Source organism: Canis aureus, chromosome 2, assembly GCF_053574225.1.
Source record: "Canis aureus isolate CA01 chromosome 2, VMU_Caureus_v.1.0, whole genome shotgun sequence".
In the NCBI taxonomy this organism is placed as follows: domain Eukaryota; kingdom Metazoa; phylum Chordata; class Mammalia; order Carnivora; family Canidae; genus Canis; species Canis aureus.
Window position 1 is genome coordinate 28,145,408 of NC_135612.1, and position 22,827 is coordinate 28,168,234.

Consider the following 22,827-nt stretch of genomic DNA (forward strand, 5'->3'; position numbering starts at 1 on the left):
GTAGCTCTCCTGTAACTTCTCCTTCAGGAACATTTACTTGCCCTTCCACGAATATTCACTGAGAGCCTATATTGGGTCAGGCTGAGAGCTGGGGACACAGCAGTTACCAAAACTCTGTGTCTGGGGATCCCCGGGTGGCTCAGCGGTTTGGCACCGCGTTCAGCCCAGGGCCTGATCCTGGAGACCCCGGATCGGGTCCCATGTCAGGCTCCCTGCAGGGAGCCTGCTTCTCCCTCTGCCTGTGTCTCTGCCTCTCTCTCTCTCTCTCTCTCTCTCTCTTTCATGAATAAATAAATAAAATCTTAAAAAAAACCAAAAAACAAAAAACAAAACCTCTGTGCCTGCCCTCACAGAGCTACATCTGGTGCTGCAGGCAGAGACCACACAAGCAGTGCTTGAGAGTCATCAGCGCCACGAAGAAGAGTAAAGTGGGGCAAAGGGGTGAAGAATGGTGGGGCAGAGGAGGCAGGAGGCTACTTGGGGAGGTGACACCTCAGCAGAGACCACAAAGAAGTGAGCGTGGGTGGGCTGAGGCCATCTGGGTGAGGGGGCCACAAAGGCAGCGGGAGATTTAGGGCAGTGGAGATATCCTGAGAGAGAGGCTTACACCCTTCTAATACTTTTGGATTGTTAAGGAGGGCATACATTTCAGCATTTTATTTACAGATTTGCTCATTTATTTTTTTAAAAGATTTTATTTATTTATTCATGAGAAAGGCAGAAACATAGGCAGAGGGAGAAGCAGGCTCCATGCAGGGAGCCCGATGTGGGACTCGATCCCAGGATCCCAGGATCACACCCTGAGCCGAAGGCAGAGGCTCAACCACTGAGCCACCCAGATACCCTCACTTATATTTGATTGATTTGATGTGGCCTACATTTTAGAATAGATTACGGGATTCCCTGCGTTATTACTTCTTAGACACCCCATGAATGAAAAAAACAAAAGAGTAACATACTCTTAACCTAGTTTTTTTCAGGAAAAGTTGCCAGAGTTCTTAAGATGATAGCTTCTTGTTTAAATGTTAACCGTACAAAAATAATTTTCCCTTAACTGGAGAGTTACCAGAGCGAGTGGGAAAGGCACTCTGCTTTGCGCATGAGGTATGATGCGATATGGTTTATAAAATGACATTTAGGCAGTGTGAGTTCAAGAGGGACTCTGGCATCAGGAGCCAGGTTATTTGAACCCCTGGGAATAAAGGATAAAGAAAGAGAGTGCTAGGAAGTGGACCCTAGGACCTTTTGCAAGTCAGGGAGGCCTCCCTCTGAGGAGCAACATGAAGAAACTCCACATATTAGGAGTTCTTAACATGGAGACGTATTGGGAGCAGATATGAGAATGTGGAGGGCTGGGGAGCCAGCTAAGGGGCAGACCACAAAAAATCTAGGCAGTCTCCCTGAAGTAAGACATGTGCTCAAGGTTAAACATATCTGTAAAGTGCAGGAATCAAGCACTTTTTTTTTTAAGATTTTATTTATTTATTCATGAAAGACCCAGAGAGAGGCAGAGACACAGGCAGAGGGAGAAGCTGGCTCCACGCAGGGAGCCCGACGTGGGACTCGATCCCAGGACCCCAGGCTCCCGCCCTGGGCTGAAGGCAGATACTCAACCACTGAGCCACCCAGGTGTCCCGGGAATCAAGTACTTAAGGAGGAAGACACAGCTTGCAAAGTGAATATTAAAAATGGAGTCACAAATCCAAAAATCCTGAGGTTTTGCTTTATTTTAAGAAGACTGCTTTGTCAGCATGAGCCACTACTACCAATATAGAACATCTCATGTAGGATGGAGGGAAAGGGGAGAAGATGGAGCAAGAAGCAGCTTTGGAGCTGGGGTCCCCCAAGGAGAAGCAGCCCCTGGGGTTGGGGCCAAAGTGAATGTTTTGGAGAATGGAGGACTAAAGATCTACAGACGCACAATGATCCACCTCGGGTGTAGGAAAACAATATTAGAACTGTCTATTTTTATCTAAAAATGTAACAAAGAAATTAAGCTCTGCTGGTCTTTATAAAGAGCCGCTGCCTTTGATGCAACCATACTGGGTATGATTCCAAGGCTGACTAAAAGAGAGGTTGGCACACCACAAAGGAGGCAGCCTCGTACTTCCTTTGGTCTTTCGTCTACCATGACATATTACAGATCACATGCTACAGGTTATCATTGCTGTAATGAATTCTATAGAAATAGGACTTTAAATAATACAATTTGGGATGAAAGGAAAGGAACTTGGAAATGTTATACCACATCTCATACAAATTTTGTGAAACAAAATTTTTCTTTTACAAAAAGACAAATGTCCTAAATTTAGTGACCTTTGTAGTGTTGCAAATGGCTGCCAGTCATTTCTGCGAAGCAGATCCATATAAAAAAATAACTGCAATCTATCCTTTCAAAGTAAAGATGATATTATAAGTGAGAAATAACTGCTTTTTGCAAAACAGTCCTGTTAGGAAGAGAACATTTTAAAAAGGGATGTTTGGAAATGTTGGCATCACTATTAGATTTTCTGGCCAAAATGATATGTATCATCAAGAAAAAAACTCATATATATATATATATATATATATATATACACACACACACACACACATATATATGTTAACATATATATACACATATAATAAAAGCAAAAACAGTAAATTTTTTTCTTTTCGAGATAATTTTTAAAAAAGATTTTATTTATTCATGAGACATACAGAGAGAGGCAGAGACATAGGCAGAGGGAGAAGCAGGCTCCATAGACTCAGCCTGATGTGAGACTGGATCCAGGAACAGGATGTCCCTAGAATTCTTTTTTTGGTTACTATGTTGCATCTGCAAGAGTTAATAAAAGATGTTTTGGCATGTGACTATTTAGATACTTTTCGTGAGAGTAATTAATAAGTGTTCATTCAGCAATAATTTGTGGGGTACAACCTATGTGTTCATCAGACGGGTTAAGCTTTAACAAAAGTCTGTTCACCAATTAGCCTGACTGTAATTCTCAGGAATTTTTCAATTCTTTAATTTTGGAAATCTCAGGAAAGAGAGCAAGAGGGCTGTTCCATTTAAGAGAATGGTGGGGACTGGGTCAAGGAAAATTTTGCTAGTCCATGCTCCGTCTTCTTATGGGAACACATGATTTGCTGGTTTGGGTCCGTGTTGTATGCCACCCCCACCCCCAGAGTCTGCCTAATAGCAATTATTTATAAGCTTCTCATCTAAATTGTCCCATTATGAACCTACAAACACTCTTTCCTTTGTAACTTTTAGGGACTTAAAAGTATATGTTCATTGGCTGACTTTCACATTACTTACATGATTCAAATTGGTTCTCATAACCCTGCCATGAGTCTTATGCCCCACTGTGCTCAAACTGGAGCTGATGTGTTCTCATCCCAGAAGAATGGCTGGTGCTTCTCAGTTTCTTGCCAGTAATGAATTATTGCTTAACAGATAAACTACTAAAACTTAGAGAATGTTATTGGCAAGGACGTGGATGAAAAGGAAACACTTGTGCATGGTTGGAGGGCATGTAAATTAGTATAGCTGCTCTAGAAAACAGTATGGAGGCTCCTCAAAAAATTAAAAATGGAAATATCATATGATCTAATAATTCCACACCTGGGTATTTTTCCAAAGAAAACAAACCCACTAACTTAGATATTATATGCACCTCTGTGTTAATTGCAGCATTATTTGCAATAGCCAAAATATGGAAGCAACCCAGGTAAATGGATACAGAAGAGTGGTACACACACACACACACACACCATGGAATATTACTCAGCCATAAAAAAGGATGAGATCTTGCCGTTTGTGAAAACATGAACGGACCTAGAGGGTATTATATTAAATAAAGTAGGTCCGATGGACAAAGACAAATACCATGTGATTTCACTTATATGGGAATTGAAAAATAAAACAAATGAATAAACAAAAGGTAGAAACATATCCATAAATACAAGAACAAACTGATGGTTGCCAGAGAGGAATGGAGTTGGGGGCAGATAGACAAAAGGGCTAAAAGAGAGTGAGAGCAACAAACTTCCAGATTATGGAATAAGAGTTGGGGATGAAAGGTCCAGCACAGGGAATCTAGTCAGTGGTATTGTAATAGTGTCATATGGTGACAGATGGTAGCTACACTTGTGGTGAGCATAGCATGATGTATAGAGTTGTTGAATCTCTATTGTGTACACCTGAGACTAATGTAACATTGTGGGTCAACCATACTTAAAAAGATTTAGAGAATGTTATTTATTGACTTAGTGTTTTCTTTCCTTTCCCCTTTTAAGGCAGGTTTAACAACTTACTTTCATCCTGGAATAAACTTGAAGAAGATACATTATACCAGCATCAAACTTTATGAGAAATTGGAAGAGGAAACTGGACAGGTAAGTGCATTTAACTTGAAATTGCCCAACTGGTCAATTTCTCAGAAATATGTAGGATTTCTGAGGAATTTTGACCTATCATCATTAAAGCCATGTGTAGTGACATTAATGGCATGTGAAAAGTTTAACATGGTAGAGAAATCTGATGAGTATTTAAAGTAAGAACCCCTAATTCGTTTTACTCTGAATTTAATTTCTTGAAGTACATTTCCCATGTAATTAACCACTCTTCTTGATTTTTTTAGATAAGGAAAGTATAAAAGCAGCTTTCAAAAATATCTTTAGTCAGTTACCATATCTAGAAACTAAGAAATCAGAGCCTTTCAGCATCTGGATTACAAAGGATCTGACCACAGTGCCTGCCAGATTGTCAGTTTTGAAAAGTACGTCACTAAAAGTCCCTCACTTTTATTTTTATCTCTTTTCATACTTATTAGTACCCTCAAAGTGGCAGGCAAAAACTATCCACAGGCTTAGCTGAAAGTTTACTTAAATTTTTCATGCTATTTTCCTTGCCTGTAACTATACGATGGTTCCCTGAAGTTTGTAGGCCGAAGGCCAAAGGAGGAGGGTCTTCATCAGTGCGCTTGCTTTCCCACATTTTGTCTTGACGCTCCTTTGCTATGCTCATATGCTTCAGCTGTTCTTAATTACATATATTTCTGGAATGTGCTGGGCTCTGTGCCTGAAACAACATTGTCTCAGATCCCATCTCAGTAGTTACCCTCCACCTTTCCCTGAGGTCACCCCCCTTTGAGAAATTGTCCTTGACTTTCCTCATCCACCATTCAGGCCAGTTGAGGGTACACCTCTTGGTTCAAACAACATATAACATTTTTGAAAAAGATTTATTTATTTATTTGAGAGAGAGAAAGAGGGAGAAAGCATGAGCAGTGGGGAGAGAGTTAACTGGGAGCCCCACAAGGGGCTCAATCCCAGGACCCTGAGATTATGACCTGACCCAAAGGCAGATGCTTAACTGACTGAGCCACACAGGTGCCTCAACATATAACATTCTTATCACATGAATCTCTCTCTCTCTCTCTCTCTTTCTCTCTCTCTCTTCCTCTCTTCTAGTAGTTGCTTTACTGGTTGGTCTTCCTAGGAACTATGAGAAACTTAAGGGCAAGAGATCTTTTATTTCTGTGACCCAGGGCTTAGCTGAGTGCTTGGCCAATGGAAGGACTTCAATAAATGCCAAATAAAGGTTTATTATCATTTATACTTAAGCTCATCACCACAACATTCTGATGCTTTATATTCTTTCCTCGAATACTGTGTCTTCCTCTCTTTCACATAGTTTTCTTTTACTCTTACATTAACACTATCCCATTTTATTGTAATTATGCTCTCAGCTGTCTGCCTGCTCCATGCAGGCAGGGGCTTTGCTTCTCATTCATAGCAGTATCTCTGGGGCTTACCCTAGTGTTTGACTAGAGGTGGCAGTGAGTAAGTAGTTGCTGAGTGAATGTCTTTTTGTAAGATGTAAATATTTTATATAGTTATCTTTTACACTGCATAGTAAATCTCTTTTCTGTATGCTCGCATTTTCACTGTGCTGAAGAATCATGTTTGAACACCAAATGATTTATTTATGTGTTTTTATTGGCATTATTCTCACAGGTGGTGGGATTCCATCAGCCAGGTAGTATCAGAATTGCTACAACTCCTGTAAGGGTTGATGAATTTAAATATCAGATGACTCGGACTGGCTGGCATGCAACAGAACAGTATATTATTGGGCCTGAAAAAATTCAAGAGATGTTCCCTTTACTCAACATGGATAAGGTATTTATCTTAAGGGTATTTTCACCATTTGTTGACTTGAATTAGGATTAGAAAAAGTTACTTTAAGAAGTTTATTAACGGTAGAAAAACTTTGTGCACACATTTCCAATGGCAAAATCAGATGATTAATGCTGGAATCTAGGTGTGTAACAAGGTGGGCCGTTATGTGTGCTAAATGAAATATAAAAGCATAATGAAAAAATTTTACTGGTTTTCCACCTGTGACAATTGAGAAGGGATTTTCTCTCACATCCAGGGGTTTCCATACATAAACTTCTGCTTGAGAACTGCAGAGAAAATAATTACATAGTATGATAAATATGTATATAGAAGGGCTGTCTAATTAAAACTTTTTACCAAATCAAATTTAGAAGTGCCATGCTGTGTTGCTCCACAAGTATTGTCTAGCTCATAACTGTATTTCCAACACGCTCTATACCAGGTATTGATCTAGTTTTAACCAAATTTGGCTCAGAAAATCCACTTGGGAATTTAGTGTCCCTTTTTTTTTTGGCTGGGCAATAATCTCATTTGAATAATAAGAATGATTAACCACAATATAGCACAGATTTACATACCAGATACTATGCTGGATCCTTTATATACAGAATTTTTTTCTATACATAATTTTTATTTAGTCTTCACAATAATATTATATACTATATATTATTACTAAACAGGAAATTGCAGTTTAGATGGATTACATAATGGTCTCAAGCTCATCTAGCTGGAAAGAGATGAAGCCAGGCTCTCTGACCCCTTTGTGCACACTACTTAAGTACACCACCAGAAGGGGCTGGTGAGGGACGTGGGGGCTTCCATTTCTCCCTAGGAACTACTGCAGTACCTGAACTGCCGCAGCACCTTCTATCATTGATCTGGGTGCTGGGGTTGTTTGCTCTCATGAGTCTTTACGGCTGCTGGCATTCTCCTGTCCCTAGTTCTGTGTGATGACTGTGTGGTGGCAGACTGGTGTTGCATTGTCTGCACTGAAATTCCATCACTGTAAGATTATGCTTATATCTGTTTGTATGTCACTCTTGGAATGCTTTGCTGGAAGTCCTTACCATCACAAAGTTTTCTCAAAGGCAATGGAAATATGTGGGAAGAATATTCTCTGGATCTGGGGCAGGGTGCCAAAGCAAATAGATACAGGATTACTGTAATGAGGACGTATCTATTATAAAACACCAACGTGACATTTGGAAGTCTACAGTAATATGAATTCCGTTAAAATCAAAACAAGTCTCTTGTGCTAAAACTATAACAAGAGATTGAATTAGTAATCAAAATATGCCCACAAAGAAGACTGGGCTCAGATGGCTTCACTGGTAAATCCTACCAGACATTTAAAGAAGAATTAATACTAATCCTTCACAAATTTTTCCAAAAATAGAAGAGAACACTTCCCAACTCATTCTGTGAGATCAGTATTGCCCTGATAGCAAAACCAGACAAAGACATCACAATAAAAGAAAGACGGGTATCCCTTGTGAATATTGGTGCAAAAATCCTTAACTAGCAAGCTGAATTTAGCAACTTATAAGGATAATGCAGTATGACCAAGTAGAATTTATGCCAGGGATGCAGGGTTAATTGAACATCTGAAAATTAATGCGATATGCCACATTAATAGAATAAAGGTAAAAAACACATGATCATTTTAGTAGATGCAGAAAAGACATTTGACAAAAGCTCCTTGCTCATATTTGGTGCTCAGCAGATTTCTACTGAATGCATGAGGCCTAACTATAATACTGCACAGTGTTCCCTCTATCAACTTGGTTCATCAGACTGCTACTCTTGGTTTCCCCGTGGTACCTAGCCTGAAGTCCTAGCACGACACAGGTGTTCAAGCTTTAGCTGTTGAGTGATTGAGTCAAGTATACATCTTCTTGACCCCTATATACACATAGCATGTGAAGTTGTTCATAGTATTGAACAACTGAATATAAATAATTGATCAATTAGTGTTAGATTGAGTGCAAACGTCAGAAACCAAAATGATAATGCTTAAACACAATACAAGTTTCTCTTTCATTTAGGCAGTCCAGGGTTTGAGTGGTGGCTATTTTCCATGAATGGTGGCTAGAACCCAGTTGCCTTCTAGATCACTGCACTGTCAGTCCTAGGGCGTGACTCTTCTGTCCTTATTCCAAGTTGGCAGCAGCTAGAGCTGCAGCCATCGTGTCTGCATTCCAGACAATAGGAGGGAGGAAGGACAAAGATGAAGGGACAAAGGGCATATGCCAGTGGTTTGTCTGTTTTTTCATGCCAATGTGGAGTCCAACTCAGGGCTTGAACTCAAGACCCTGAGAACTCAGCTGAGGGATGCCTGGGTGACTCAATTGGTTAAGTGTCTGTCTTCCACTCAGGTCATGATCTCAAAATTCTGGGATTAAGCCCTGCATCGAGCTCCCTGCTCAGTGAGAAGTCTGCCTCTCCCTCTCCTTTTGTGTTTTCCCCCTCTCTTAAATAAATAAATAAATCTTAAAAAAAAAAACAACACCCTAGCTGAGATCAAGAGTCAGACACTTACCTGACTGAGCCACCTACACGCCCCATGCCAGTGGTTTTTACAAAACGATTCATGAAGGCTGCCACATGACACTTTAATTTGTATTTCACTGACCAAAACTTGGTAATACTTATAGCTATCAGTGGGAACTCATAACTGCCAACTATTGGAAACTCTTCCTAGGGGCTCTGTGTCTGAATAAACATTCAGTTTCTAAATGGAAACATTCAGTTTCCATTGCTATGGGGGTAGAGGAGAGAATGGATGTTGGAGACAGTTGCCTGGCTACTCAACACTCAGTGTGAGTCCTGCCCCCGCCTGAGCTTTGATAAAGGAATAAGAAGTACAGACTGATCAATTGATGCAATGATGCACTTTTAAAGTCCAGTTTTACTAAACATTCCCTGGCAGGATATAATTACACTGAATAATGGGTATGTTTTTGTCTAAACATTGACTCTTTTATGATCAATTTAGATTTTAGCTGGACTATATAATCCTGGAGATGGTCACATTGATCCTTACTCTCTAACTATGGCCCTAGCTGCTGGGGCTAGGAAATATGGTGCCCTTTTAAAATATCCCGCCCCGGTGACTTCTCTGAAACCCAGGTCAGATGGAACATGGGACGTTGAAACGCCACAGGGATCAGTGAGAGCAAATAGAATTGTAAATGCTGCAGGTAAGCATCATTTATTAGTGAGTTTTTTCAAGTGGCCAAAAAATAAGACATTCGGCTATAGAGTAACGTCTTACACTGTGCACATTATTGTAATGTTCCCAAGATGAACATTTTGTCTGTTGCTAAGCTACAAAGTCATCACTTTGCTTTTGGTGTGTGATGCCACCTGCCCTTGGTTACTCATAGAAAGTTCATGTTCTTCTCCATTCTATTTTCTTTTACTCCAGATCATGTTTTGCTAATGATGCTTTTCCCCTTCTGTATTTACTTTCTTTATACTAGTAACCAAAGTCTAGTGTGCAGATTCGCAATCATCTTTTTTGTTCTCAGTTTGCTTCTGGGGCAGATTTAGTCATTTGTATTCTCTCTCACCCATTTCTGATTAGTTGACTCCAGTCTAAATATGTTTAACCCTTTTTCTTTCAGAATATTATTAAATATATCTCATAACCTGTTTTTTTTAATTTCTCTGTTACAACGTAGAGTAGTGAAGTCAGAAGGGATATTTGAGATGATCTAACAAGCCACTCATCTTCCATTGTGAAGACCAAGGTCATGTTACTTGGCAAAGTGACACAGTTATGTTGGAGTTAGGACTTGAACCTGGGTCTTTTGACTCTAGAGTTAATACACTTTATAACAGGTCATTTACCTGTGAAGTCATTTTCAACCATCACACATACAAAATTGAGTTCTCGTGCAACTGAAAATGCTTATGCAGTCTAAACTGGACTAATAATTTGTATTTACCTGTAGTTGGTAGTGGTTAATGTAAAACCCAAAGTAAGCAGGAGGCAGTAACTGATTTTCTTGAGGTCTGCTCTTTGAGTTATTGCTTAAATTATAAATGAAAACAATCCTTATTATTTATCAGGTCAAATGCTAAGTCACAAGGACAGGTCAGAACCATGGACCCTTAAGTTCTTTCCTCTAAATTGTAACTTTTGGTTGATGTTATTTTTTTTTTAAGATTTTATTTATTTCAGAGAGAGAGAGAGAGAGAACAAGCCCTTGCTCACAAGGGGAGAAGCAGAGGGAGAAGGCAGACTCCCTGTTGAGGAGGGAGTGTGATGTGGGGCTCAATCCCCAAACTACGGGATCATGTCCTGAGCCAAAGGCAGATGCTTAACGGACTGGGCCACCCGGGTGCCCCGATGTTATTAATTTTTTTTTTAATGAAACAGTTGGTGGTTCTAGAAAAGTCATGTCTTTAATCTTTAAGAGTTTAAATAAGTATTTATGAATTTTTCTAATCCTTGTCCCCCATTTGAAAAGCATAGAAATCTCACGCTTTCTTCAATCTTTTGAAGTCCAAAAATAATGTAAAAGGGCTTGCCTAAAAAGTAAAAGCAAAGGCATAAAACACTGCTTTGTTTTATGCCTCACCCCCATTCCCCTAATCCCTATCTGATAACCCCCCCTCCCCCTGCCACTCATCATCATCCTTAGGCACCACTGACCTAAATTCTGTTAGAAGATCGAAGACAATGAAATCTTTATCTATTTTTTTCCCATGTAGCAAGGATTTTTTGTAATCTTGCAACCTTCCGGTGTCACAAATTTATTTCCTAAAAATACTGGACTGTTTTTATAGTGATAGCAAACCAAACAAACTAAACAAACACACTCTGACCTCCAAAATCGGCACCTGAGCAGACATCACTAACTGATCACTCACTTCCAGTGGGCTTGGGCTCTACCATTTCTCTCAACATAGCGCTTCAGGCAACCACTCTCAACTGATACTTTGAGAAATAATGTAGAACTTAATTTAACACATTTATTTATCATTTTCCTAAAATGGTAAGTTTTTATTTACATAATTCATTTTTTTCTAAACCACAAACAGGAATAAGGAATCACTGAAGATAAAGATAGGATAATTCTCAAAGAGATCTCACCTAAACCCAGGACAGTGGTTACCAGGTGCCGTTTTCTATGCAGCTATGAAATCTTATGGTCTGAATGCGGTAGGGGAGGCCAATGGCAAGAGGTCTTGGCAAACAGCTTTTCTGGTCCTGGCCTGAGAAAACAAATCGCTGGAATTAGGTTGACAGTGTGGTCTTCCATGTTTTTACCACTCCATGGAACCAGATTCCTGGGATTATTCTACACAATGTCGTTCTTTGTGCTTTGTCCCTGAAGCCTTTTACCCAGCCACATCTACTCCCTTCACCATCCTCAGTTCTTGGTAATCCAAGCAGCTGCTTCTTGGAAACTGTGTGAAGAACTATGCTGTCTCAACGTTGAGTTCTTTATCTCATTCAGATCATATCTGTGGCCCATAGTCTTGTTTTTTCTTTTCTTCCTCCAACTCTTCTACTGGGTAAGAAGTTACTGGATGAAATCTAACTGATTGCATAGTTGTAGTCCATGGAAAGTGTAGAAAGGTGTGTGTTTAATTATTTGTGAGTCTGTTTTCAAAAAAATCTGATTTAAAGGCAAGCCTCTGTAACTGAGGGCAAAGGTTTCAGTATACCAGCTTCTAGAATGGAAGCTAACGTCAGTATTATGAATAGAGCAGCCATCAGCAGAAGGCATCATGCTAACATGATTTGAGAATGTGTGGCTGATGGAATGTATCCCAGAGTTACTCTGTGAGACCAGGATGTCTCACAAATTCAGGCAAGGCCTTCAGGCTAGCTCTGAAATCTAATTAAGTAACCAGGATATAGACTTGGAAATATGATCACAATGTAAAAGCTACAGACACCACTATTATCTACTCAATTGTACCATAACCTGCTAGAAGTTTCTTTATATGAAATCATAACAGAAAGCAGCTGAATCTTCAGGATATTCAAGAAAAGGAGAGTTTAAAAGTAAAAATGTGTCTGTTTACTGATGTGTCTCCAGCATTAGCAAGGTCAGTAAGGCTCCCTGGCCTGGAGACACATAGTATACCAGTCCTATGACCTGGGCAAATTATTCAGTTGTAAAATGGAGATAGTAAGCCCATTTCAAAAAGTTGTTATGATCAGTAATGAGCTAATAATGTAGAGTACCCAGAACAGACCCAGTAGCACACAGTAAGCACTAAAAATTAAGTATAATAATTATGATTATAATTATTTTTTTGAAAGCCTATCCACACCCTCCCCCACCTCCTATCCCAGGGCCACTAGGATCAGTTTACTATAACTTCTTGGTACAGGCTTTAAGATTACTCCCCTCCTTTCACTTGCTCTATAGTCATACAGCACCCATTCTGCTGGTACATTTGGTTCTCAAGCTAATGTGCATGAGAATCGCCATAGGCAGTATCCCAGACTTCAGAAAGATCCTACATAAAGTGGTCTGAGTGGGGACTCAGAGCTGTACTTTAAATAAGTACTCCAGGGGCTGTAGTGTCTGCTCCACATGGTCCGTAAAACATCTTTAGAGGAATGCTACTACATGTTCCTACAGGAGAGAGAACGCAGTAACCTTATCCTTGAGCAAGCATTGCTGAACACCAGTTTCATACACTCCTAACGTCTTGGGATGAAATAGACTAACTTGCCTTTGTTACCTGAAGCTTTTAAATTTTGCTTCATTCCACCCCCCCACCCCCCACCCCCGCAACCTAATGTATAGTTCAGGGACATGGACGAAAGCTATTTATTAGGATGTAAGCTTTCTCTCTGCATGGTGAAGAATGTTTCTCTTGACCTCATTTCTAATCGACTCATTAAACCTGAGATAACTCTGTAAACTTTACTTAAGAATTTTCCTAACATGGTAAATGAGAAATATGATTGGATCATGCCAACATGAAGCCCACTGTTCAGCCAAAAAAGAATTTCTTAATTTTGCCTGGTACTCTGTATCAAAGAATGTCACTGTATAAACCATCATTGTCATTGTATAAACCATCGTGTACGAGTAAACTTGTCCATGAATCTTCACTCTTCATTTTAACTCCATTTCATTGCCTTTTTTTTTTTTTTTAACGGAAGCCATTTCCAGTAACATTGTTATTGACCTTTCAGTTGCTTCTCAGGTCACAGTGGTAGATTTTAGTGATTCTTTCATATTTGTCTCTCTTACCTTTGAACGTGGTGGGTGAGTGATGTAACAAGAGTTGAAGTATAATCCCTCCAGATTTAGGTTAACTTGCTTGACATATAGAGGAAGAAAATTCCAACAAACACCACCACCATAGGGTAAAACAGCAGGGAACTTGTTATGGAGTTTGAAATCATGTAGCTCTATAATACTTATGCATATGTTTCCACTGTATTTTAATGATCAAGTGCATTAATAAGCAAGCAATTAGACTCAGAAATTCATAAATATGTTTGAATAGGGCAGAATTTATTTCTTCAATTTCTGTTTTTAATAGAAACAAGTGTATTGAGGATACTGCAGTGGTTTGAATTGCTAGGCTAAATATTTTGGGTTTTTAAAAAATATTTTAAATATGCTGTAGTTGCATATAACTAGAATATATGGCTTTCCTGTGTTTTTCTACAAAGTCCTGACATTAGAAATTCACATCTTCCTACTAACAAAAATAAATTAAATCTGTAAATTATTAAAAGGCCAACAAGAGACTCTAATGCCCAGAGGTAAGATTTTTGGTTTGCAAATAGACACCCATTTCTGGAACTATTAAACAAGTATAGCCAGTTAGGCATCAGGCCAAAAGAAAACAACAGAACATAGGATGATGTTTAGATAGTTAAATAGAAATAAACTTGGACACATAAGAGTATATAGTCTGGGTTCCCAGACTATATAGTTTATTATAATTGATGATTCTGGTTCTAGCTCTGAACCTTATAATGACAGAGGCTCCAGAAGTCTTTATTAGATTCCTAAAAAAGCAGAAACAGAAATGGTTGAAAATTAAGAGCATAGCCTCTAAATAAATAACTTGAATAAGATTCTCTAATCATTTGAATGACTACTTAAAATTGTTATGAAGCAAACAAACAAATAGAACCTCTTCCTCTCAAATAATCCACCAATGGGTCAGGTGATAGCACTTCCCTGCCATATAATCATTCTAGATTCTAAAATATGTTTACACAAGTAAAAGTGTCTTGGATTTTTAAAACGAAGTCTTTCCGTAGCAAGAAAACCGATAAGGTGTGATGATTCTGGGGTCTTCCAGTGGGACCTTGGGCATGTCTCTTTCCTTCTCTGGCCTTTAGCTCCACATCTGTATACTGAAGTCACATGGGGCAGAAGCGAGGGCACATTCAGCCACAGTGTGGTTCCTTCTTTTGCAAAGGTGAAGATAACATTCGTCCCCACCAATAAGAAAGTCTCAGGACACACTGTGAAGTGACACATTCTCATGTAGGAACCTGCACCTACTTATGAGCCCTTTCCTCTTTGCTGTGGCACCTCTTCCCTCTTGCTCTGGACTCCTGGTTCTCCATGCTCTTTGCAAGAAAGGATCTTGCAAACACATTCTAACTAAACTTTTACAATAACAGATAAAACTGGCTGTGCTATCTCTCTCAAAAGATACACATTTTCAAATTTTAAGTTAACAAAACAATTCTGTATTTGTAGAATCTTCGGCATCAGTAAATGGGAGAAAGGAGGGCCTGGGAGATGCAGGGGGAGTGACTTGCAGGGCTTTCTTATACACAATTATTATGTTCATCACACGGGTCGACCTTTATTGCTTCAGCATCTCTCTTTCGGGAGTAGTGTCAGTCCAGTACTGTCTTTCTTAGCAACATTTGTACCTTTTATATATTTGGGTTGTTTATTTTTTCCTTCAAATAAATTTGTTGTTGTTGTTTTCCTGCCTGCTTCTGCTTATGGGCAAAATGCCTTTTCAGGAATGGAGTTTCCTTAGATTATAGGCATCTTCAGAACGCTGGGGCAGGATAGAATATGGTCTCTCTCCCCCCGTTTGGTTTTGCAATGACAAAAAATTTAAAGTCGTTGCAACATTCTTTTGACTTTGCCATGAGTACTAAAGTCTTTTAAATGTTTTGTTTTAAAACAAATTGCTGGAAACCTGGGTGGCTCAGCGGTTGAGCGCCTGCCTTTGGCCCAGAGCATGATCCTGGGGTCCTGGGATCAAGTCTCACATCGGGCTCCCTGCATGGAGCCTGCTTCTCCCTTGGCTTGTGTCTCTGCCTCTCTCTCTCTCTCTCTCTCTCTCTCTCTCTGTCTCTCATGAATAAATAAATAAAATCTTTGAAAAATGAAAAATAAAAATAAAATAAATTGCCCTATCATTGCCAGTTGTGGTATGTTTACATATGTGGTAACATTTTTAAATGATTTTTTTCCTTTAAGGATTTTGGGCTCGTGAAGTAGGTAAGATGGTAGGACTAGAGCATCCACTCATTCCCGTCCAGCATCAATATGTTGTCACATCGACTATACCTGAAGTGAAAGCTTTGAAACGAGAACTGCCAGTGCTCCGTGACCTGGAAGGATCCTATTATCTCCGACAGGAAAGGGATGGGCTTTTGTTTGGTCCATACGAAAGTCAGGAGAAAATGAAAGTGCAGGACTCGTGGGTCACCAGTGGCGTGCCTGCAGGTGGGTTCCACGAGTGCAAGTGTGTGCGGGTCAGGCCCATCCGTCTCGTCTTCTCTGTGGTTGGGGGCTGGCTGTAGAGTCAGCCGGTGTCATAATACTAAAGTTTCCAATATCTGGGACTTTGGAGGTGAGCAGTTTGAGCTAGGCTCTGTTTTCCTGCCCCTTTGAACAATCACAGCAGGAAGTGAGGAAAGGGAAAAGAGGCAGTGGGTGATGGAGAAGCTGAAGAAACATACCCTCCGCTGGTTTGGAAGGCTTCAGGTTCATCTGCCCACTCCAACCTCCTGCCTAACCCCCGTCTCCTCACTCCCCCACCTGTTTGGTCTAGTTTCCAGATTCGGATGTAGCTGCTATTGTGCTTTGATGGTTGGAAACGTGGCAGGAATCAGAGACTGGACATCCAGCCTGCTAAGGATGAAAGCTTCGGAGTGTGTCACAGAGCAGGTCCTGCAAACTGAAGCCTTCCCCTAAACTACATAAATGGGTTAGAAGAGCCCTTTGCTGACATGGGAGGAACTATAGTGTCTCTTTCAGGTTCTGTAAGGGAGATGGACCTGTTTTTGTTTTTCATGACATATTTCTACAGAACTAGATTAAAGATGGAGGTTACATAAGCAGGTAAACAAAGCAATCTATAGAAAGTACTAAAATGTTATTGGGGCACTAAAATATTATAGGGGATGTAAAGAAATACAGGAAATCGTACTTTCTAGAATTACACTTGATACACTACTTGGGACAGGGAGTGAACCTGTACTCCTCAGTACACCTATGCCCATGTGACAGCAAATGATCGCTAAACCGCCTCCCACCTAGTTCGGCTAGGCTTTTGTTTTGTTGAGTGGGCTCTGCATATTTGGGCCTGTGGAAATAGCTCCTGATTGAGGTATGGCTGTTCGTCACCTGAGAGCCTTCCTTTCTGCTCTTCCCTCATGCTGGCAGCTTCACTTTCAAATAAATGTTGAACAGATACTTAATTTCAGCTGGAGGGAGAGCCAGATTGTCCGCTAGCCCTGGGTGCTGGTCCTGGTCCAACCCTAGTGGTCTCCAGGTCTCCGTGCAACTGACCCAACATGCAGGTCACAGGAGGAACAGCACCTGGCTGGCTACTGTGTGGGAAAGTCACCAGCCCTGGTGGAGAAATTCCTTCAGAAACTCATCTGCAGGCCTGCCTTCCATCACAGTACCTCTGAGGACTGAGAGAAAGATTGTGTTCCAACACCCTTCCCTTGTAATTCTAGCCCTCCCATACGTGTGTGAGCAGGCTTGAGGAAGGAGGCCCCAGGCCTTTCCTTCTCTGCTGAGAGCGGAGAGGCATCTAGAACCCATTATCCTAGATCCTGGAGTAGTTTTCATTTATCCCCTGTGTCCTGACATGACTTTGTAAGCTCCCATTTGCCCTTACCTGGGAGGACAGGACAGAGCAGACTTTTATGGTTTATTGAAGGATAAAAACTCTCTTGACAAGCCAATCATTGTTTGTTTTTTAAAATTATGATTGGATTAAATGTTAGAAACTGTTAGTATACCTAGATTTAAATTTATTACTAATGAAAAGGATTAACTTTCATTATTTTATTGTTTCAACAAAAATAACATTATTGTTCTTAGTAATGTGATGGAGACCTATCTGTTGATAATGAATATTAAGTTTAGACTTTTTTTTAAAAAAAGAAGTACCTTCCTAAAGACCATCTTTAAATGTGAGCTGATTCAGGGTTAAGTCACTTTAGAGTACATGACAGGGCAGCTGCAGCATCCTGACCACAGTGGTATGTCTCTTCAGGGTTTGGAAAGGAGCTCTTTGAGTCTGATCTTGACCGAATCATGGAACATGTTGAAGTTGCCATGGAAATGGTTCCAGTCTTGAAAAAGGCTGACATCATCAATATCGTCAATGGTCCTATCACCTATTCTCCTGACATTCTGCCGATGGTGGGACCCCATCAGGGAATCAGAAACTACTGGGTGGCAATAGGTTTTGGGTGAGTATCTCCATTTAGTTCAATATTTATTTAAAATTTTTTCTCCTTATTTTAATAGAGTCAAGTATTTTAAGTAAGTCTTGTCTCATAATCTCAGGCCAAAATGGAGAATGGAGGGAGGGGCAGAGAGTTTTCTTCCTTTCATGACCATTGAGATATGAGGAATAAAATACTTTAAAAAAATTTATTTATTTATTTGAAAGCGAGAGAGAGAGAGAGAGAGAGAGAGAGAGAGAGAATGAGTGGTGGGGGGAGCAGGGGGAGGGAGAAGCATGCTCCCCATGGAGCAGGGAGCCCGTGGCTCCATCCCAGGACCCTGGGATCATGACCTGAGCTGAAGGCAGATGCTTAACCAACTGAGCCACCCAGGTACCCTGAGGAATAAAATGTTTCAATTTTAAAATCCGTACTGTGGATTATTCATGGTTTAATCACCTATATAGATTTTAAAGCTTATCACACATAGGGCAGTGATTTCCTGGAAACTTCTCTTTGCATATTTCCTGCCATTTTCATTATTCATGTCTCTTTTCATGTCTTATAGGTTCAGATTGGTCAATTTACCCCAATTTTACAAGGATGTTTTCATAACACAATGTGACAAACGTAATTTAAAATATCAAATGAGTAATGTATCTGATGCCTTTTTCACCATAGTTCGTGTTTGTCCAACATAATTTGCTTCTTTATCATTCCTCAGGTTGCTTACTATTTATGATTCTGTGACCCATTTCATGTTTCATCTCTAATATTTGTCCCATTAATTTGGTGACTATTAATGTCAAGCCCACTTTACTATCATGTCACAGCTTCTAATATTCTATTTTTCTTTCCCATTTTAGTTGGCCATTTATTCACTAATATTTAATGATCACTAGCTCAGTGCCAGGTCTCTTGGTAGGCACTGGGCTACAGCTGAAGACAAGGCAGTGAGGTCTGTCCAGAGGCACAGGGCTGATTAGGGTGCTGTCCTGCCAACACAGCAGAGAAGCTGTGCTCTGAACTGAGGGGGCAGCAGTGTACTGAGAGATAGGAGGTAAAATTCTTTAGACTTGGTGATTGATTGTATTATGTCTTGAGGAAGAGAAAAAACCCAGCAAATGATGCCAAACTATCTAACTTGACCCCTGGGTGGATGCCGGGGCCATCGGGAGAGAAAACCAGAAAAACAGTGAGTTACATTTTTGAAAGTTTGGGTTTGAAGTGTTTTTTTTTAAAATATTTTTAAAATTTATTATTCATGAGAGATACACAGAGAGAGGCAGAGACATAGGCAGAGGGAGAAGCAGGCTCCCTCCTGGGAGCCCGATGTGGGGCTCAATCCCAGGACCCTGGGATCAAGACCTAAGCCGAAGGCAGACACTCAACCACTGAGCCCCCCCATGTGACCCTGAAGTGTTAAGTGGGACATCTGTGGGACATCTAAAAGGAGAAAACCAGAAGGAGATAGAAGGCTGGAAGGTATAAAGTAAGTGAGGGTTTAGGTAGTCATATGCATATGCAGCCATGTGCATGTAGGAGTGTTTCTGGTGTGTGTGGCTTGAATATATTATTTGGAATAATGCCTATTCATATTCTTTGCCCATTAAAAAAAAAAAAGATTATTTGTCAGGGCGCCTGAGTGGCTCAATCAGTTAAGCGTCTGACTCTTGGTTTTGGCTCAGGTTGTGATCTCAGGGTTGTGAGATCCAGCTTTTGTGGATCTCTGTGCTCAGTGCAGAGTCTGCTTAAGAATCTCTCTCCCTCTTCTTTTGTCTCTCACTGACCCCCCCCCAACATGCTCTCTCTCTCTAATAAATAAGTCTTTTAACAAATTATTTGTATTGTTATTGTTAGGTTGAGGAGTTCTTTATATACTCTAGATACAGGACCTTTATCAGATACATGATTTGCAAATTTTTTCTCCCATTCTATGGGTCATCTTTTCATTTTCTTGATAGTGTCCACTGAAGCATGAAAGTTTTAAATTTTGATGAAGTCTAGAATGTGTTTTTTTTCTTTTTTAGCATGTAGTTCTAGTACCATATCTAAGAAATCATTTTCTAATCCAATTTCATAAACTATGTTTTCTTCTAAGATTTTTATAATTTTAATTCCTACATTTAAATCTTTGATCAATTTTGAGTTAATTTTTGTATGTAGTGTGAGGTAGGGGTCCAACTTCATTCTCTTGGGCAAGCACCATTTGTGGAAGATTGTTCTTTCCTATTGCCTATTTCCTGCCAAGGAAATTAGGAAGTACATTCTTTAGAATACCAGTTACTGATTACCTAGAAATTGTATCTACTTGCATGGGGCTGAGATTGCAATCCTGCTCTGATTGTAGACATTGAAATGTAGATAGGAAAGATGACAGGTGGGGGACAGGCAAAGTGCCTCACTCTCTGACAGATTTGGTCTGAACTGAAAAGGACTTCTAGTTATCTAAAAGTTGAGATTGCTAAGACATTTCTTATGTAATATGGAATGCTCACCTTGGCTGCCTCTCCTGGCTTACATCAGTGATCCATTCCCTGGTTCTGGAGGCCAGTGGTTTTCATGCCTGGCTGAGCAGCAGAATCATCCAATGGGCATGTTAAAAAACAATCACAGGGACAACCCGGGTGGCTCAACGGTTTAGCACCGCCTTCAGTCCAGGGCGTGATCCTGGAGACCCGGGATCGAGTCCCATGTCGGGCTCCCTGCATGGAGCCTGCTTCTCCCTCTGCCTGTGTCTCTGCCTCTCTCTCTCTCTCTCTCTCTCTCTGTGTATCTCTCATGAATGAATGAATGAATGAATAAATAAATAAATAAATAAATAAATAAATAAATAAATACCTTTTAAAAAAACAATCACAGCCTTGTGATTAGTCACTTGCATGTGTTTCATCCTCCTTTACATCCTACTGTGAAATTCCTATTTGTCAGGAGAACCCATGAAGTTGTGTTGAGTCAGAAAACCAATAAGCAAACAGATTCCCAGACATTTGGGAATAGCTATAGCTATTGATCCTATAGCTTCTGATTCAGTGGTCTGGATAGGGGCCTAGGATCTGCATTTCATTGTTGTCTGTAATTCTAGTACAACCAGTTCAGAGAATTTGGGTAATTTGCAAACTGTCTACGTATATGCCAGTGCTCTTTTACCTTACTTGCAGAGCACTCTCAGTCAAAGTTGTTTTACTTTTGTTTAGTCACAATTCTAATAAGATTTTCTGCTTTTAGGTGACTAACCCATGCCCCCCAAATGTTTAATAGTTTGGATTATATATATTTTTAAGACTTTTTTATTCATGAAAGACATAGAGAGGCAGAGAGATAGGCAGAGGGAGAAACAGGCTCCCCCATGGGGTAGCCTGATGCAGGACTCGATCCCAGGGCCCTGGGATCACACCCTGAGCACACTATTTAATATGTTGGCAAAGGGAAGTGCCCCCTGTGGCGGCTGCCCACCGTGCGCTGAGCAGAGCCGGGCGTGGAGGTGGTCCTAGGAAGCTGCCCACAGCAGTGCTGGCTGATTCATTCTGTGTTCAAGTTTCCAGTTATTTCATTTGATTACATTGGGGTGTGTTTTATGAGACGGTTGCAGCTCGGCTAAGTTGTAAAACGAACATGTGCATTTCCATTACCAAAGTAAGTATCAAATCCTCGGCGGGTTGGAAGGCATTCTTTCCGGTACATTCCCAGGTGCCACTTTCCGACCATATGGGTAGTGTAGACTGCTTCTTTTAGAAGCTGGGGAAGGAGTTTTTCATCCAGAGGGACACAGCTGGGCTGACAAGGCCAGATTATTTGGTGTTGTAAACCTGTGTGGATCTTAAAGAGATAAATATGAAATTATATATAGATGATCTGAAACATCCTGAACAAGCAAATAGAGTGGTTGTTTACTTTTCTTTTAAAAGATTTTATTTATTTATTCATGAGAGACACAGAGAGGAGGGCAGAGACCCAGGCAGAGGGAGAAGCAGGCTCCATGCAGGGACTCGATCCTGGGACCCTGGGGTCACGCCCTGAGCCAAAGGCAGGCGCTCAACCACTGAGCCACTCAGGCATCCCTAGATTGGATTATATTGAATTGAATGTAGTTTTTCTTGGCTTCGAACAGATTGTAAACAGCAAATTTAAGAAGGAGAGAGTCTACAGTTTAACAGAGCTATCATAAAAAGCAGACGCAAACACTCAAAAAGCATAGTAGCTGGGCCATTTAGAAGTAGTGGGCTTTGTAGATTAATGCTAGCAACAGCAGAACCTAATTCCCTTTCCTCATCAAGTTCCCTTCCACTTCCACTTCATACATTAGTTCCTTGTGAAAATCTTATCAATTGGGCTTAGGCATACTCTGTTGTTGGTTATACAAGAGCTCAACAGCCACCATGTATTGCTTGCCTACTATGTGCTTTTCAATGCCATGTCAATGAATTCACCACCAGCACCATAAAGAAAGTGTGCACAAAAGAAGACTAAAGCTCAGGGTGGTTACAAAATTTGTCCAAGGTCATACAGCTAATACCAGCAGAAGAAAAATCATACCCAGATCTCTCTTACTCCATGCTTATTTTTAGCTAGTAAGCCAGAGGCTCTCAATAGATGTTTCATAACACTCAGTTGTATGGCATTTTACATATAACTTGTTAATGGTTAGGGAACTGATGTTTGTAAAGGATTAACTATTTGAAAATAAATTAGACTTGATTCAGAATTATCTCCAATTAACAGCACTCTACCCCATTTGTTAGCTCATACACAGTAATAGGGAGAGAACATTATGGTGTAGCAGTGAGACCAAAGGAAACCAAAGCACAGTCCTGGCTTTGCTCAGAGCCTGTCAAGAATGAGAATACTGTCTGTCATGTACGTCTTGGTTGAAAAAATTGAGAAGCACTGAAGAAGTAAAGTCCAGTAATAGGAAGTGTACACTGGGGTCAAATGTCTGAGTGTGTATCCTGAATCTGCTCTTCATTAATGTGTGACCTTATTCAACCCCTATGTGGGGGCTG

At 40.3% G+C, this 22,827-nt stretch overlaps 1 protein-coding gene across 5 annotated transcripts in view; it reads left to right on the forward strand.

Moving 5' to 3' along the window:
- Window positions 1-22,827, forward strand: part of DMGDH (dimethylglycine dehydrogenase) — a 68,028-nt gene that overhangs the window by 3,898 nt on the left and 41,303 nt on the right. For all 5 annotated transcript variants that reach the window (XM_077867087.1, XM_077867067.1, XM_077867057.1 and 2 more), the window contains 5 exons: window positions 4,282-4,380; window positions 6,004-6,168; window positions 9,164-9,368; window positions 15,615-15,863; window positions 17,650-17,848. In XM_077867087.1, the coding sequence (XP_077723213.1) occupies window positions 4,282-4,380; window positions 6,004-6,168; window positions 9,164-9,368; window positions 15,615-15,863; window positions 17,650-17,848 (917 nt within the window). The remainder of the gene's footprint in view (window positions 1-4,281; window positions 4,381-6,003; window positions 6,169-9,163; window positions 9,369-15,614; window positions 15,864-17,649; window positions 17,849-22,827) is intronic.